At 39.6% G+C, this 18,512-nt stretch overlaps 1 protein-coding gene across 1 annotated transcript in view; it reads left to right on the top strand.

Moving 5' to 3' along the window:
• The window catches only part of homer1b (homer scaffold protein 1b), a 284,062-nt gene that overhangs the window by 185,419 nt on the left and 80,131 nt on the right, over positions 1–18,512 (top strand). Inside the window, exon 3 of the mRNA XM_028805720.2 lies at positions 16,822–16,953. Coding sequence (XP_028661553.1) covers positions 16,822–16,953 — 132 coding nt within the window. The remainder of the gene's footprint in view (positions 1–16,821; positions 16,954–18,512) is intronic.

Here is an 18,512-nt window from a genome sequence, read left to right as displayed (position 1 = left end):
TCTGTCCATTAATAAATTGATGAACTATGGCCAGTTGACAACAGGGGAGATGAAAATTGTAAAAATCACCCCTTCTTGGGTATTCTATAGTGGAGTCTGTGCTGGCCATCCAATCTGATGAGAGTATCTTTCCATCCAAACATTCCAATGTTCCTTCATCTGAGATGATTTTTCCATGGGCAGGAGAGCAGCGTGGCAGCAGAACAGTGGCACCGAATGCCACATCCAGATACCAAGAAGAAAAGCAGAACAGAGGAGAATCAGTAACAGTTTATAAATGTCATACTACTTATATTTCTGTAAAAATGACTAACAAACAGAGATGCAGTATGCACAGTTCATCAGCAGCTCTAGTCAGGGTATGCTAAACTGAAGTTGTGACTCTTCAGCTGGGATTTAAAATCTGAGACTGAAGGCGCATTACAGTCCTACATTAACAATGCAGATCATTCCACAGCTTAGGGGCTCTGTAACTAACCTTAATTAGACTGGAGGGGGGTGGGGGGGGCAGTTCTAGGGGGTGTAGAGAAAGGAGCCTTAAGTAGGCTGGCCTTAAAGTGCACTCTAATTTGTAAGTAATGATACGTTCAGATACATAAACAGGGCCTTAGCCATTTAAGACTTTACAAGTTAAATGGAGGATTTTGAAATCAGCCCTAAGCTTAACTGGGAGCCAGTGTAAGGATTTGAGAACTTTGTTGTCCTTCAATTTTGTTGTTCCTTTGTAAAAGTGACAATGACAATAAAGATCTATCTATCTATCTAATAATTCGTGCAGCAGCACCTGAACACTACATTAAAAATTCAACAGACAGTGAAAAATACATGACAGTAGCCAATCCTACTAGAAATAAATGCATGACTTAATTTCTCAGTGCATAATATATAGAAAATGTCTTAATGTGTGTTTTATAAGACATGGTAGGTTCTGAAGATAATGCCTAAATGATGCGCTAATTCAGTAAAACCAATGGTGATTCAAACTCAGTTAAAGAGTGACAGAATGTTGTTGCGGTTAACATCATTCCCCCAAGTAAATAACATTTCTTTTTTTTCTGTATTCAGAGACAAGTGGGTCTCATCCATTCACTCCTTTAATTCACTGACACAACTAATTAAAGACACCATTGGAAAAACGTTATTTGGTCTACAAGAAAGGCGTAATTGGGTGGCACCTGCATACAAGTGAAAATTAACGTTGTCCTGCAATGATAGCTCCTAATGGAAGCATGTAACATGAAAGCAGTAAAGGTCCGAGTCAGAGCTGTGCAGTCGGAGTCATGAGGTCGGAAACGGTTTTTGGGTTATTAGAGTTAGATTCTGACTAAATGTAAATTGTAATATAATGTGTTAAAATTGCCAGTTTCACATATGATTCAACTATTTTTTTTCTACTACACTTTTGAAAAAAAAAAGCTTTTTTAAAATTTTGTAAGTTTAATATTTACTGTTATTCAGTGTTTGTATGCCACAACAACGTTGCTGCAGCGTTTAAATACAAACTTTAACAGGTCAGAGTGCTAAAAAGTAGCCTGATGATAAACGCTGGCAGTGATGAAGCGCCATGTATCTTGTAAGTTGTGTGCTTTCAATCAACATATTAGTCTAATTATAAATAGAGGAGTTGGAGTCTGATTCAGTGGTACCATAAACTAAGAAGTTGAAATTGGAGTTGGTGTCGAAGGTTTGGTATACCGACTCCACATCCAGTACAGAGCCCTGTAGGACACCATATTTATCTGTCCGCACATTTCTGTACATACTGGAATCCATCCATCCATCCATTATCCAACCCGCTATATCCTAACTACAGGGTCATAGGGGTCTGCTGGAGCCAATCCCAGCCAACACAGGGCGCAAGGCAGAAAACAAACCCCAGGCAGGGTGCCAGCCCACCGCAGGGCACACACACACCAAGCACACACTAGGGACAATTTAGGATCGCCAATGCACCTAACCTGCATGTCTTTGGACTGTAGGAGGAAACTGGAGTACCCAGAGGAAACCTACACAGACACGGGGAGAACATGCAAACGCCACGCAGGGAGGACCTGGGAAGCGAACCCAGGTCTCCTAACTGCGAGGCAGCAGCGCTACCACTGCGCCACCGTGCCGCATACTGTAATCGATTTGATTAAATAAGAACTAAACCAGTGTTTCCAGCCTGTAGAACAATATACAGTAGTCAATGGTATAGAAGGTGATAAGTTATAAGTGATTGATTACATGATGCATTTTGCTTAACTTGCCAGAGATGCCCTCTATAGCAGGGCAGCTGTCTACAGGATGCCTCTGAATTCTTCTAATTGTTAGGACGTTACATAAGGACTTAAACTCCTTTGAAAATTAAGTTTAGCTTTTGTTTTGAAGGAAGTTTTAATTGTGATGCATGACAATTAATCTAATTAAATATCAGGAAAGTAAAACTTCTTGCAGAGAGTAGCAAGGAAGCTTGAATTGACAAAGGCTATGCCCCCACAAGTCTGTTGCACATAAGAGGCACAGAAAACCAGAGGGAGAACAATGAAGAAGGACAGACAAAGGACTTAGGGGAATTCACTGACCCAGGACTCATTCATTTTTATGAACGTCAGTGTGTCCACAGAATTGCAAAGTAACGGCAGCTGGTGATCTGCCGTTAGGGATGTGGCAGTTGATTAGTGGACGTAAGGGGGCAGGAACAAAAGGATACAATCAGAGTGCTGCATATGATATTATTAATTTTGACTTTCTAAAGCATTTGATAAGGTGTCACATGAGAGGTTGGGCAACAGACTTAAAGAAGTGGAAGTTTAGGATGTGTTGTGCACTGTAGATGGGTGCAGAATTGGCTCAGACACAGGAAGCAGAGGGCTATGATGTGAGGAAAATTATCAAAATAGGCTGATGTTAAGAGTGGGGTCCCACAGGGGTCAGTGCTAGGGCCACTACTATTTTTAAAATATTTAAATGATTTGGATAGGAAGATAAGTAACAAGCTGGTTAGGTTTTCAGATGATACCATGCTAGGTGGATTGTCAGATAATCTTGCATCCGTTGAATTATTAAAGAGGGACTTGACAGCATACAGGCTTGGGCAGATTTATGACAGATGAAATTTAATGTCAGTAAATGTAAAGTGTTACATGTAGGAAGTAAAAATGCTATGTTTAAATACATAATGAGAGGTCTGAAAATTGAAAGTACTCCTTATGAGAATGATTTAGGAGTTGTAGTGAATATATAGCGCCCTGATGTGTGGAGTACAAGTCCAAGGAGGTTCTGCTCAAGCTTTATAACCCACTGGTGAGGCCTCATCTGGAATACTGGGTGCAGTTTTGGTCCCCAGACTACAAAAAAAAGACATAGCAGTGCTAGGAGAGGTCTAGAGAAGAGCAACTAGGCTGACTTCAGGACTACAGGGAGTGAATTATGAGGAAACATTATAAGGGCTGAGCCTTTTCAGTTTAAGCAAACAGAGATTAAGAGGAGACATGGGTGAAATTTCTAAAATTATGAAAGGAATTGGTCTAGTGGGTCGAGACTTTAAAATGAGTTCAACAAGAACACGGGGACATAGTTGGAGACTTGTTAGGGGTCAATTTCATACAAATATTAGGAAGGTTTTCTTTACACAATACAGTACAATACAAAATGTATTTATATGGCACATTTTGCACATACTGCGGTGGGTTGGCACCCTGCCTGGGATTGGTTCCTGCCTTGTGCCCTGTGTTGGCTGGGATTGGCTCCAGCAGACCCCCATGACCCTGTGTTCGGATTCAGCGGGTTGGAAAATGGATGGTTGGATGGATTTTGCACATATATAGCACATATAGCACATGTAGCTCAAAATGATGAAGAAAGAGAAAAAAGTCAAATCTAAAAAATAAAATTAGGTAATACTAATTAACATAGAATAAAAGTAAGGTCCAATGGCCAGGGAGGACAGAAAAAAACAAAAAAAAACTCTAGATGGCTGGAGAAAAAAAATAAAATCTGTAAAATCTGTAAAAAGGGGCGACAATGTTACTACTTTTCTTTCTTAGGAAACTCAACCATTTTAAAGTGGACACCACCATAATAAAACTTTTTTATAAGTCATTTATTGAATCCATTGTTACATTTGCTTTTATTTGTTGGTTTGGTAACCTCAGCAATAAGAATATAAACCATCTTAACAATATTATAAAAATTAGCAGTAAAATTATTGGCTCACAGCAGGCCTTTATCACTGAAATGTTTTGCACACAGGTTAGAAAGAAAGCCAACTGAATTCTGTCAGAGAGCAGCCATCCTCTTTTCTTTAAATTTAGATTTCCAAACATGAAGAACAACAGGTTGAAAGACTTTTTTTATTCCTAGAGCTATAAGTATTTTAAATTCTGTTAATGTTAAATTCTGCATCATTGTTTTATGTACTATTGAAAGTAATTATTCTTCTTGTGCTAATCTTGAGTGTATGTTTATGTAATAATTTTGGTTGTCAAATGTTGTGTCTTTGTTTATCTGTTGGATCTGTGTAACAATGTCTTCTGCTTTTTGTGCTTTCCTGCTGCAAACAAATTTCCCTCTGGAATAATAAAGTCTACCTAACCGAACCTAAACTAACATAAATAGTTTGACTGCAGAGAGATAGAACTTTATTTGTCCCCTGTGGAAAATTTGTTCTTTTTACAGAAGCACTTTACTTAAATAAATACCCCAGAAAACAAATGCATACACACGCAAATATTGCTGACTGCGTATTCTTGTATTTGCATACACTGTCATGTCTGCCATGTCTGCGAAAACATTGCTAGTGAGCTGCATTCAGTCATGGACTGCTACAGTATGTCTACAATGCACAATCGTGTGTGTTCTCCTTTCCCCATGTAAAACCAATGCTGGCTGGGCACTTTCTGACAGCCCTGCTGCTATATCAGTGTCTTGGCACACTTTGTGTACAACTGCATCACGCGTTATAAGGAAGGGCAAAGCAAAGGGTCAGTGCCATGTACTTGTGGGGCTGTTCTATTCAAATTTGACTGCTACAGCTCTGTGATGTTACCCTTGCCTTGTAAAACATCATGGGGCACTGGGAAAAATTTCTGGAAAAAATTTGGCAAACAAGGTCACCAGCAAAGTCAGCAAATTCACTGCGTAATTTCGCCACCTATCACTACTAATCATGTCAAATAGCCTACCATGAGGGATGCCAATTGTGTCAAGGTTCAAAAACCTGAAAGCCCCCCTACAAAACATACCATATAAATGAAAATTGGATACCGTGAGACTGTGACTTAAGTAAGTCTTGCTGTGCCATGTTGCTCTCAAACACTTTTTTGTCCTTCAGAATCCACAGGCTATTCAAAGAGCTTTTCACACAAGATAGTGTAAGGAAGAGACCAGTGTGTTGAGCCAATAATATAGAAAGGTGTGAGTACTTTTTGACTTAAATGTGATTTTTTGCCAACATTTGTCAACTGATTATTATGGATTGTTTATATTATATGTTTACAGGGTCATTATTGGCCTTTGTGACTCTAAGTAAAAACCCAAGTTTTTCTCAGTCTCTCCAGTATTTCATTTTTTACTTTGTCTAGATGCAGCACATTCACTCTCTACGGGCCATGCCTTACCTTGACAGACGGCCCTAACTTTTTTTAAACTGATTTTCAGGAGACGTTCATATGATAATTTTCCAATTTTAGAGCGACATCAGGGCAGAGGCAGGCTGGGGAATATTATGATTCCATTTCCTTTTGCCCTTTGGAGCCTGTGTACCTCACCATTTATTATCCTTAACTTTTTTTTCTCCTTCCTCTTTATTGCCTGGCTCATTGGAGGCTGTTCTTGAGTTATTGGAATCCTGTTGTCTTGTTTGTGTTCCCATTTTTTAAGCTTTTTTCACCTTTATTATCTCCCCATTGTCATTAATCACAACAGTGCTCATGGGAAGTATTCTGTCTTTCCTGAAGTTTAGTAACTATCCCAAATCAAGCAAAATTCCATAAGTTTTAGGAAGTCATACAATACACCAACACATTTAATATACTTGAAAAGAAATTGCAAATCAGTTAAATAAACAGTGCAGCACAGCTGTCATGAAATTTCAATATAGTGACTTGTGACGGTTAACAAACTTCTGTCTAGGAACTCTGAAGGTTGCCTCGTTGGCAAGAAGGCACCACCAGACTAGCACAATGCTAAGTCACCAAGAAAGAGATAAGCAAATGGCTGGTTAGGGGTGGCAGGCCCTGCATATATGCTCGGTGTCCATAAGACACAGGTGATAGTTTAACCCGGTCCCTGAAGTCGCCTACAAAAATGCATCATAAGTTGATTTCAAATTAATCAATTCACCATACCATTTTATTTTCTAAGCCTGCCTAATCCTGAGTAGGCTCACAGGGGGCTGGAGCTTATCCCAGCAAGTGTAGGGGCGCAAAGCAGGAACAACCCCTCTGAGCAGGGCACCAGTCCATATAAGGTGAACACATTTACCCCCACGTACATACCATATACCCACGGGGGCCAGTTTAGTGTCACCAGTCCACCTAACCAGCATGCCAAAAGACTGTGGGAGGAAACCCATGCTGACACAGGGAGAACATGCAAACTCCACGCAGGGAGGACCCGGGAAGCGAACCCAGGTCCCCCAACTGCAAGGCAGCAGCGCTACCCACTGCGCCAAGACAAACAAAAAAAGAAATGATGAGCACACACTGTAAAACAAATCCTCACTTTTCTAAAAAGAGCTACAAGTAGTTCTTCTTTCAGGTGATTAAAGAGTTGTTTTGTAGTAAGGCAAATGGCAGCCTTTTCACGAAAATAGCAAAAACAAAAGTGAGATAAAATAGCAAAGAGAATAAATCCCTGCACATCACAGCCCAGCTGAATTCTCTTTTCAGACTTTTCAAAAACCACCTAGACGACCCATTGGCAATTTGTGTACATATTTAATGCATATAAAACTTTCTTTTTTTGCAATCCTTAAATGAAGAAGAGTAAAAAATTCTCTTACAGTGGATTCGGAAAACATTGAGGCCCCTTCAATTTCTGTACACTTTATAGTGTTGTAGATATAATTTAAAATGGAGAAATTTGCCATTTTTGCCCATCAATCTACACTCGATTACCCATAATAACATAGTAAAAACATGTTTTCAGAAAGGTTTACAAATTTGTTTAAAAACAACACCTGAAATCTCTCACTCATACAGGTGTTCAATCCCTTAATACAGCACTTTATAGAAGCCCCATTGTCAACAGAAGAGCTCGGGTAAGTCTCTATAAGCTTTGCGTACCTGGAGCTGAGCAGTTTATCCCATTCTTCATGGCAGATCCTCTCAAGCTCCATTAGATTAAAATGGAAGTGTCTGTAAACTGCCATCTTCCAGTCTTTCCACAGATGTTCTGTGCAGTTTAAGTCTGGGGTTTGGCTGGGCCACTCAAGGACAGTTACAGACTTGTTCTGAAGCTACTCCAGCAGTGTTTTGGCTGTGTGCTTGAGGTCATTGTCATGCTGAAAGGTAAACGGTCACCCCAGTCTTAGCCTGTCTGCACTTTGGAGCAGGTTATCTTCAGAGACCTCTCTTTTTTGGCTGTATTCATCCTCCCCTCAGTTCCCTGTCCCTACTGCTGAGAAGCACCTCCATAGCGTGATGTTACCACTACCATACTTCACTGTCAGGATGGTTTTAGGCAGGTGATGAGCAGTGCCCGGTCTTCAGCAGACATACAGTAATGTTTGGAGTTCTGCATAAAAAGATCATTGTAAAAGGTTTGAGGAAATGAAGGAAACGTCCATAAATAAGAATAGTTGGATGAATAAATTTGCAAGCACAAAATTCAAAGAGGCATTCAAATGCAACATTTTTTATAAAGATTATGGTGTGCAGGTCATAGGGTTAAATCTTGGCAAATTTATGAAACATGTTGAAATCTGGTTAGGTGGCATAAATGTGAAGGGAGCTCAGCTGTAAACACTTTCGTTGAAGGGCGAACCAAAAATTTATCCACAGTCTAATCATTGTGCACAGGGAACTGAAGCCATACCTTGAGAAAATAAGCAACAGAGTTAAGCTGGGGCAAACCTGCAGAGTAAAGTACAATTGAAGCCAAATTTGACTGACACTTATCCCACCCCTAGATACGCCCACAATGCCTCTGGTCCGCAGTAACCATTCTCTAGCTGTATAGCTGTAAGAATGTGACAACTATCAAGTAAACCAAGTGACTTAAACATGCAGTCTAATTGGCAGTTCAGTGGAACTCCTGAATCGCGATTGTTGAGCCAAGTACAGAAGAAATACACATGGTTATTTTTTGCTTTTGCTGTGGAGTCCTCTTGTTTCAGTGTAAGGGAGGCTATGCCTAAACAGTTCTTCTTCTTGGCTGTTTTTTCAGTGCAAATCTGTCTTTTCAGTTCATCCATGCATAAACAGCTTCGTTTTAAGTGTGTTCGTATACTGTACAATATGAGAAGCACCAACTGCGATGTCCACACCCATCTGTCTGTCTATCTGCATGAAGCAACTCAGCTCCTGATGGCAAAACTGATTCCCCAGTACAATTTAGTCAAATGCCAGAGGAGCCGCACATACAGGCAGCTTGTTCACTGGGTTACTTCTCCTGCTTCTTGAGGCAAGTTAACCACAAAAGTAAAATAGAAAAAGCAAAGGTTATTTATCTAGAAGTTGAATGTATGAGGGAATAAATTATGTAATGGAGATGTTTAGGTGAGATGGCAGTAGAATTTCTAACCAGAATCTTGAAAAAGAAGAAGACGCCTGAGGAGTGGAGAAGAAGTATATCAGTACCAATTTTCAAGAATAATGGAGATGTGCAGAGCTGCACTAACTACAGGGATATAAAGTTGATCAGCCACACCATGAAGATATGGGAAAGAGTAATGGATGCTAGGCTGAGAGGAGAGGAGGCGATGGTTTATGCCAGGAAAGAGTACTGCAATGTGATGTTTGCTATAAGAGTTTTAATGGAGAAGTACAGAGAAAGCAAGAAGGAATTGCATTGCGTGTTTGTATACTTAGTGAAAACATATGACAAGGTGCCAAGAGAGGAGTTATGGTACTGTATGAGGAAGTCAGGAGAGTGGTGCAGGATATGTATGAGGACAGTGTGACTGCGGTGAGGTGTGCGGTTGGAATGATAGCTTGGTTCAAGGTGAGAGTGAGATTTAGGTTTAGGTTTACGTTTAGGTTTAGGTTTCTTTTTTTAGTCATGTCTACACAGGAAAACATGAAATTTGCCTTCTCAGTTGCATCTAATAACAGGTAACAGACAGAATGAAATAAAACAGACAAATATAAATAAGAAAGGTTAAGGTAAGGCAGTTAGATAAAACATATTTATACCAAAAAGGATCAGCTCTGAGCCCTTTCCTGTTTAATTGGTGATGGACAGGTTGACAGGTTTGGTCAGACAGGAGTCTCCATGGACCATGATGTTTGGGGATAACATTATGATTGGTAGTGAGAGTAGACAGCAATTTGAGGCGAACCTGGACAGGTGGAAGTACACACTGGAGAGAAGGGGAATGAGAGTCAGAAGGATTGAGACGCAGTACATGTGTGTGAATGAGAAGGAAGGTCTTGGAAGGGTGTGACTGCAAGGAGGAAAGGTGGAGAAGGTAGATGAATTTAAAAACTGCGTTTCAACAGTCCAAAGCAACAGAGAGTGTGGCAGAGAGGTGAAGTAGAGAGTGGAGACAGGGTGGACTGGGTGAAGAGTGTCAGGAATGATTTGTGATAAAAGAGTGTCTGCAAGAGTGAAAGGGAAGGTCTATAAAACTGAAGTGAGACCAGCTATATAGTAGAATTTGGAGATGGTGGCCCTGACGAAAAGACAGGTGGCAGAGTTGGAAGTGGCAGAGCTACAATTTTCACTTAGTAATGGGATTTGACAGGATTAGGAATGAGTATATTAGAGGGATAACACAGGTATGACAGTTTGGTGACCAAGTGAGATAGGCTAATTTGAGATGGTTTGGGCATGTGCAGAGGAGAGATGATGAGTAAGTCAGGAAAAGAATGTTGAGGATGTAAACCGCTAGGCAAGAGGAAAAGAGGAAGGCCAAAGAGAAAGTTTATGTTTGTAATAAGGGAGGACATGAAGGCAGAAAATGATATAAAAGACAGGGATAGATGGAGACATATGATCCGCTGTGGTGACCCGTAAATGAGAGCAGCCTAAGGAAGAAGGTGAAGGCTATGTGAACAAATACATACTCCATGTTTACAGTACAATATGCAAAAAACAGCTTGACAGCTGCATTATCTGTGCACACTAATGATTCAACATTTTTCTGACAATATCATTTATCAGCAAAACTCCATTGTGGTCTGAGGCAGCTATGTTTATCTTGAGATGTTAACAAAATTAACTTCTCAGATGCTCCACTCAAAAAATGTTATGTTTAAGAAATTTGAACTACAGGTAGTCAAAGGCTTTCCACAATCAACCATTAACAACAGCACATCAATTGACGCCTTTGTTAGTGGCCTCTGCTGTCAGTGAAAGCTACTGAGCCACCACAGGGCTATTTGGGCTACGTTTTTAACAGTATTATATTGTAGACTACTGCTTAAAAGCATCCACTTAATGTACTTTACTAACATATTCGACCACATGGTAGTATCATTCTTATCTTTGAATAGGACTCATTGTTACAAAAATATTTAATAGTGAAAAATGTGATTTTTTGAAGTAACTAAAAAATGTAAAATGCTCCAGCTTTTCACATCAATTAGTTAACCAAGTACCCAATTATATGTGAATGTTATGCCATGCATACATTTTCTAACTTGTTGAGAAATGTGCCATACAATTGCTTACATTTATCCTCTAGCAATCATTAATTAATGTATTTATTTCAATTAATTTTTATTCTGACTTCATCTCGTAATGCAATGTGCAAATATGCCACATTAGGTTACATTTATCTCAAGATGCATGTGAGAAATTAATGTCCTAAACTTTTTGTGACATTTTTAACTTAAGGCAAATCATTTTTCAGTACACTTAACTGAAGGATGAATTACAGGGTTTCATTATGTGGAGGTGGATGGTGCATTTCTTACTGGTAAAAGTTAAAAACTGAAGTGTTCTGCCTATGATGTTTACTGCATAGAACTGGTTTTAGCAGTAAAATAATAAAGACCCAACATTTAATTGTGTAGACTGAAATTATCTTACAGTTACATAGTGATATTCACAAAAAATTAAAATCGCATGTGCAAATTAAAAACTACTGCAGTGTTCTTTCCTCAAAATCAATAGGCTTCTAGCATTTTCCAGTGCTAATTAATTGTGGCAGTGAGTTACTTTCTATGAATTGATTCGTTTTTTAGTTATCATGTCCACTGTCTCAACACATTCACACAGACAGACAGACATCACAATGAAAGGGGTCAAATCATGGCTAAAAACAGAATGACTTAACCATATCATGTTTATATTTTGTGACAAGATGGAGGCACTTTAGAGCAGACCCCTTGTTTTATCATCTTATCCGATCATCTGTGCATGTAATAATAATAATAATAATTCTTTGCATTTATATAGCACTCTTCTCACTACACAAAGCACTTAGCAATTGCAGGTTAAGGGCCTTGCTCAAGGGCCCAACAGAGCAGAATCCCTTTTGGCATTTTATGGGATTCAAATTGGCAACTGTCCAATTGCCAGTGCGGATCCCTAGCCTCAGAGCCACCACTGAACACAAAAGGTACCAACATAACCTCTTAGGTTCTTTTCTTAATGAGGTATTGGAAGAAATGTCAAAAGTAGCTATGTACCTGTTATCTACAACCTCTTACCTTACCTGTCTCACTGTCTTTCTTGTACCCTGTGTATTCATCCCCACGGACCTCTAATGGCAGACTGCCCACTGACTGGGATTGTCTTTTATTTTGACTTCTTTACTTCAGGCCAGTTTAGCACCAATAGAGGATTTCACAAAGTATCATTTGTAACCTTAAGGGTCCACAGCTAGACCTGGAATGATCATTCCAGCACTATGTAATGCCAGTAATTAGAAATTTTTCAGAGACAGTGAGCTTTAGCTGTTACTTAAAATTATATTTACAGGTTGGCCCTTGCAATTTGCAGCTTTATGATTCCTAGATCCACCTATTTGTGTGTTTGTCATTGATAATTAAATGGAAATTATTTTGCAAGTTTTGGACCCTAATGCAGGAAACGGCAGACAATGCTGTAGCCCTGCTACTTTAATGGACTACAAATCCCAGCAACCCCTGCATCATTGGGCAGCTTCCAGATCCTACATTGAAAGACGAGGGCACTAGTTTTAAAAGTGAGCCGTAACAAGGAGGCAGGATTTCAATCAGAGGTATCTTTTTTGCTTTAACAATACATTGCACAATTGAATTATAACTACATCTATCAGATTACAGTTTTCTCTGGATTTATGTTCTTGTCCTTTGCTCGCTTGTTTACATGGTCTCATCTAGGTTGAAAAATGTCTTCATCTGGGAACACTTGCAAATTTTACAAATCTTCACATATAACATAATCTTGGTAGGAGAAAACTGGCTGTGAAACTTATTTTATTTTATAACTACACCACCATCATGTACATCTGTAAAACTGGACTGTGTCTTATTTATCATTTTTGGTTTAATGTGTTGTTGGATTTCTTTTGTATCTGTAATATTATTTTTGTCATTTATTACTATAAATGTACATACATATCTATTAAAATTTGTTTTATAAAAAGTTACAGTTCGCTAAAGAACTAAATGAACAATGCATTTTGTCTCAGCAGCAGGTTTTACACATATGATTTGGTTGTGCAGTGTTGTTTCGCATTTCTCACAATTTAGTGCAGTAAACTTACAATATACAGTAATCATTGGCCCAAAACCTATTTGCAGATTTTCAGATTCGCAGGGGTCCTACAAACTAACCCCACAAATCGCAAGGGGTTACTCTGTTTGCATAACAATCAACAGAGGCAAATATAAGCAATGTAAATAATTACGCAACTTGGGTGGGTTCATGCAGTCTTCATGAAGTCTTCATTCTGCCCCAGATCATAGTTCCTAGGTGGTCCAGTTCCTATAGGTTATACACAGATTAGCCACAACATTAAACCACTGACAGATGAAGTGAATAACATTGATTATCTTATTATAACGGCACGTGTCAAGGGATGGGATATATTAGGTAGCAAGTTAGCTAGAAGTTCATGAAGGTGATGGATTAGAAGCAGGAAAAATGGCCAAGCACAAGGATCTGAACAACTTTGACAAGGGCCAAACTGTGATGGCTAGATGACTCGGTCAGGGTGTCTCCAAAATGACAGGTCTTGTGGGGTGTTCCCAGTATGCAGTGGTTAGTATCTACTAAAAATAGTAGGACAACTGGTGAATTGGCAATAGGGTCATGGGCGCCCCAGGCTCATTGATGTGTGTGGGGAGCATAGGCTAGCCCATCTGGTCTGATCCCACATAAGGGCTACTGTAGCACAAATTGCTGAAAACCTACATAGTGGCCATGAGAGAAAGGTGTCAGAACACACAGTGCATCACAACTTGCTGTATATGGGGCTATGTAGCTTCAGACTGGTCAGAGTGCCTATGCTGACCCCTGTCCACCGCCAGAAGTATCTACACTTGGCACATGAGCATCAGAACTGGACTGTGGAGCAGTGGAAGAAAGTGATCATGTCTGATGAATCACATTTTCTTTTAGATCATGTGGACGGCCGGATGCGTTTGTGTTGTTTACCTAGGGAAGAGATAATAAGCAAGGGTGCACTATGGGAAGAAGACAAGCAGGTGGAAGCAGTGTGATGCTCTAAGCAATGTTCTGCTGGAAAAACCTTGAATCCCGGCATTCATGTAGATGTGGCCTTGACTCATATCACCTAATAAAGATTGTTACAGACCACATACACCCTTTCATGGCAACAGTATTCTAACTAAAACTAAACTATTAACTGAACTGAGACCCCTTTAAAAAAATTCAAAAAAGGCCGCCACTTCCTCTCCTCACTTCTCATCCAAACTAAGTGCACATACCTGGCTTACTATCAATCTGCTAGCAAAGTGGCTTATGCTTTTACAGTTTCTCAAAACTCGGAAAAAGTATTTTGCACAAGTTCAAGGTCAATTCTTGTGGGAATCAAAAGCTGTAAACATTCTAAAGTACAGTTTTGCTTGTCAGCTTTGCCAGAGTACACTTCACTCCAGTACTGCTTGACAAGTTTTTCCATGCCTAAGCCGTTTACCTGACATATGTCAGTCGAAAAGGTAACAGCATCCCCTATAAACTCATAAACTCAGGGTGACACCGAGGCAGGAAAGGTATTTTATCACATAACACAATGTTTAGGGGAAGGGAAAGGGAATGAATGCACAGAGCAAAGTCTACCTATGCTTATTCAGCCTATCTGCTGGAGTATAAAACTAAAGCGCCTTTCTACCTCTTCCTCTTTCCCTCTGCTAGTCTCGGGACTCCACTGAGGTGGAGTTCTTCAAAAGGTTAGTTGGTTCCCAGGAATACGTCCAGTGTTACCTCAGCCAACCAAGAAGCACTTTGTGGTGACCTCTGATCCAAAACACCAATACAATATTTGCCAAGAGTCTCTGCAAGGATCTGAACCATTGCAGTAGAGTAGCAGCCAGGTGATTTCTGGTCTTTTTTAGGTTTGCTGTAGGTTTATAATATATTGTTAGTATCACCACATGCACATTGTACAGTGAAATTCTTACTTACATGTGGTAATTAATAAGTGTCTGTAGTCTTTTGTTTTCTGACATGAAGATTCCATTTACAAGGTTTATTTTTAATTTAGACTTCATTTGAAAGAGTTTTATTTTATTCCCTTAGTTGTGCTTGTGTCATAATGGAATGGACATCACATGCTCACCGGAAAAAATTTTTTGTCACCCCTGGCTAAATCTTATCTACTAATGTAAAACTCATCAATGAGACTGGAGAGCAGGTGCAATTCTGTCTGGTATGGACACCACCAGTTTGCAGATGTAGGTGACATCAATTTACCTCCACTCTTACTGTACCAAATCCTGCAGCTCAGCCTAATTGGTCGGATAGTTTTGTAGGCATTTCACTCATTGCTCCAAATAGTCCCACAGATTTATGGTGGAATATAAATCTGGGAATTTTGAGTGTCATTCGAGATGTGAGAATGCTTCAAAATGTTCTTTGTGCCAATCACACACATTTCCAGCCATGTGCGGTTGTCGTCTTGGAAGACTGGGGTAGCCATTTTGAGTTTATGGAGATGAAGTACAAAAGGTAACTTGGCTTATTTCATCATTGCTTTTATAGAAGTAATCAACAAAAATTGGGACACCTGTAGGAGTTGTTTATTATCACAGTGCATGACACAAGTGGCAGACCCTATCTGTTAGCACCATCTTTTGACCATAGTTGTTGCATTGCTTAGTGATTGACTATGATGTACAGCATGGAAGATCCATTGGACAGTCTGCTTTGACACACTTGCTAAGAAGTGTATACTAAACCCTTTGGCATGGCCAAAACATTCACGTCTGTCGTGTGAGCCATTTTTCACGGACATAACCAAACACACGTTTTACACCACTACAAACACGCGTCGTCACTCTACAAACCTCATAGCACATGGCATGTCATTTTAAGGATGGTATTCATTCTTGGCTGCCCTCGGTTGGTGTCAGAAGTATAAAGGTGATGACTAATCTTTTGTCAGGCAACCTTAAATTCGCAATGTCTTTACAATGCATGCTACCCATCAGGGGATACTCTTATGTGAATTTCCCCTTGGGATTGATAAAGTATCTATCTATCTATCTATCTATCTATCTATCTATCTATCTATCTATCTATCTATCTATCTATCTATCTATCTATCTATCTATCTATCTTATTGGTTCTCTTTATTGTTGTTATCTTTTTACTGACATCACAAAGTTTTGTTTTCTGGTTTGTGACAATTTTTTGCCTTTGACGTCTGAGTAATTTTTTGCCCTTTGATTCTTGGCTGGCTACCAAGTTAGTTTTGATCTTGCGGTTTTGACTACATGTTTGTCCAACTGTCTTGGTCTTATGAATTCTCATAATAATCAATTAACACTTTACGTGTCTCTTAACAGCACCACGATAAGTGCTGTTCGGAACATTTTACTTTTTTTGTATTTTATTATGTTACAACCTTATGCTAAAATCATTTAAATGCATTTTTGTCCTCATCAGACAACACTGAACACCCTAGAATGACAAAGAGAAAACAGGTGTTTAGGAATGTATTAGAAATTAAAAGCCGAAATGTCACATTGACACATGTATTCTGACTCTTTACTATGACACATCCCATTCTATTGATCATCCTTGAGATGTTTCTACTCCTTGTTTGAAGCTCATCTGTGGTCAAGTCAGTTGCTTGGACGTGATTTTGGAAAGCCACACACCTGTCTATAGAATGTCCCACAGCTGATAATGTGTATCAGAACAAAACCAATCCATGAGGTCGAAGTAATTGCCTGCAGAATTTAGAGACAGGATTGTGTTGAGACACAGATCTGGGGAAGGGTACAAAAAATCCCTGCTGCATTGAAGGTTTCCAAGAGTCCATTGGTTTCCATAATTTTTAAAAAGAAGACATTTGGAACAAACATGACTCTTCCTAGAGCTGGTCATCTGGCCAAAGTGATCAAATGTGGAAAACAGATTGCAAAATTAAAAAGCATAATAATAATATACTGTAGTATAATATTTGTGTTGCCAGTAAATTGTTTCATTTGATGTACGTTGAGGGCTAAGCTTTCACCAAGTTAATTGCTATTTTTTGTTCCCCCCTGTACTTTGCAGGCAATAATAAACAGCACCATCACCCCAAACATGACTTTCACAAAGACGTCACAGAAGTTTGGACAGTGGGCGGACAGTCGAGCTAACACGGTTTATGGCCTTGGATTCTCATCAGAACACCATCTATTGAAGGTGGGTGTTTTAATAATATTCTTTATTGCAGTATGAAAAGCACATACTCCTATAAGCAAATTTGTAACTATGGCATACATCAATTTGTGATGTCTGTAGGAGGCTTTAATATTTATGGCCTGGTCCGGATGCCCGGAATATTACAGTTTTTAAGTGGTGAGAACTGAGATATGTACTTGTGCAGCTGCTGAGCAGTGTTCATGCAAAAGAGCTTCTTCATCTTAATGCACTGCTGGCATGCACATACGTTACATAAGCTGGCCTTTTAAAGTTTTGTCTCATTATGTGACAAAGTAAGGAAAGCAGAATTAACTTGCTGTCATTAAAAACTGAAAAATGAAAAGTCATGATCATATTGTGACCTTATTGTCACTTTTAAAATATTTTTATTGGCAAAACAAAAATGGCTAAGAAATGCTGATGTTCCATAAGGCTAGCATGCTGGGATTTGCCCGAGGCTAGTGGGGCACCATTTGAGCGTTCACGTGACAAGGGTCCATTGAGGATATGTTTTTCCCCCCAGCTGCAGTTAATAACTTTGGTGGACTAGTTTCAGCCTCTTGTCATTTTTTTGGTGCATTAGGGGACTTTTTGGGGCAAGGTAAAGACATTATGGGATAGATGGTGGATACAGAAAGTATTCAGATGTCTTCACTTTCTGCACTTTATTGTGTTGTAGATTTAGTTTTAAATTGATAAATCTGCACATTTGTGCACATTGCACTTTATATTAAATATTACTGCTAATTTTGCAAAGTAAATATCATGCTTGTTTACTCCCTTGCCATTGGTTCATCCCAGTCATGACTATCGACAGTCTCAGGTTCAAAGACGTTATGGCAGCTGCACCCAAACTGGAGCGTCACAGTTGGTGCTCTCGTTCTGCCATAGCAGATATTTCTGAAACTCTTGATTTTTTCTAAGGGCACCATCAATATTTTGTAGACTTCAGCATTACTGAGACGTTCACCTTACTTATTTTCAAATATTGTATGATGGACACAGGTTAGCTAGTCATATGTTGGCTTGTGCGGCACGATGGCGCAGTGGTAGTGCTGCTGCCTCGCAGTTAGAAGATCCGGGTTCGCTTCCCGGGTCCTCCCTGCGTGGAGTTTGCATGCTCTCCCCGTGTCTGTGTGGGTTTCCTCCGGGTGCTCCAGTTTCCTCCCACAGCCCAAAGACATGCAGGTTAGGTGCATTGGCGATTCTAAATTGTGCTTGGTGTGTGGGTGTGTGTTTGTGTACTCTGTGGTGGGCTGGTGCCCTGCCCAGGGTTTGTTTCCTGCCTTGCGCCCTGTGTTGGCTGGGATTGGCTCCAGCTGACCTCCGTGACCCTGCAGTTAGGATGTAGTGGGTTGGATGATGGATAGATGTAGGCTTGTTTTGTATCTCATTAGTGTTCGAGTGCTAATTAAGGAAAAAAAAAAAATAATTAAGAGGTCTTAGTCTTAAATAGAAACTCAATAAAATGAAGGCAAAAGAAGCTAATTAGTGGCAAAAACCGGTCATTAATTAAGAAAATGGTTAGAATGAAAACCTGTAGTCCTGCAGGATCGGAT

Source organism: Erpetoichthys calabaricus, chromosome 7 (assembly GCF_900747795.2).
Source record: "Erpetoichthys calabaricus chromosome 7, fErpCal1.3, whole genome shotgun sequence".
NCBI lineage: Eukaryota > Metazoa > Chordata > Cladistia > Polypteriformes > Polypteridae > Erpetoichthys > Erpetoichthys calabaricus.
The sequence above is the reverse complement of the archived record's forward strand: the minus strand, read 5'-3'. Positions and strand labels throughout refer to the sequence as shown.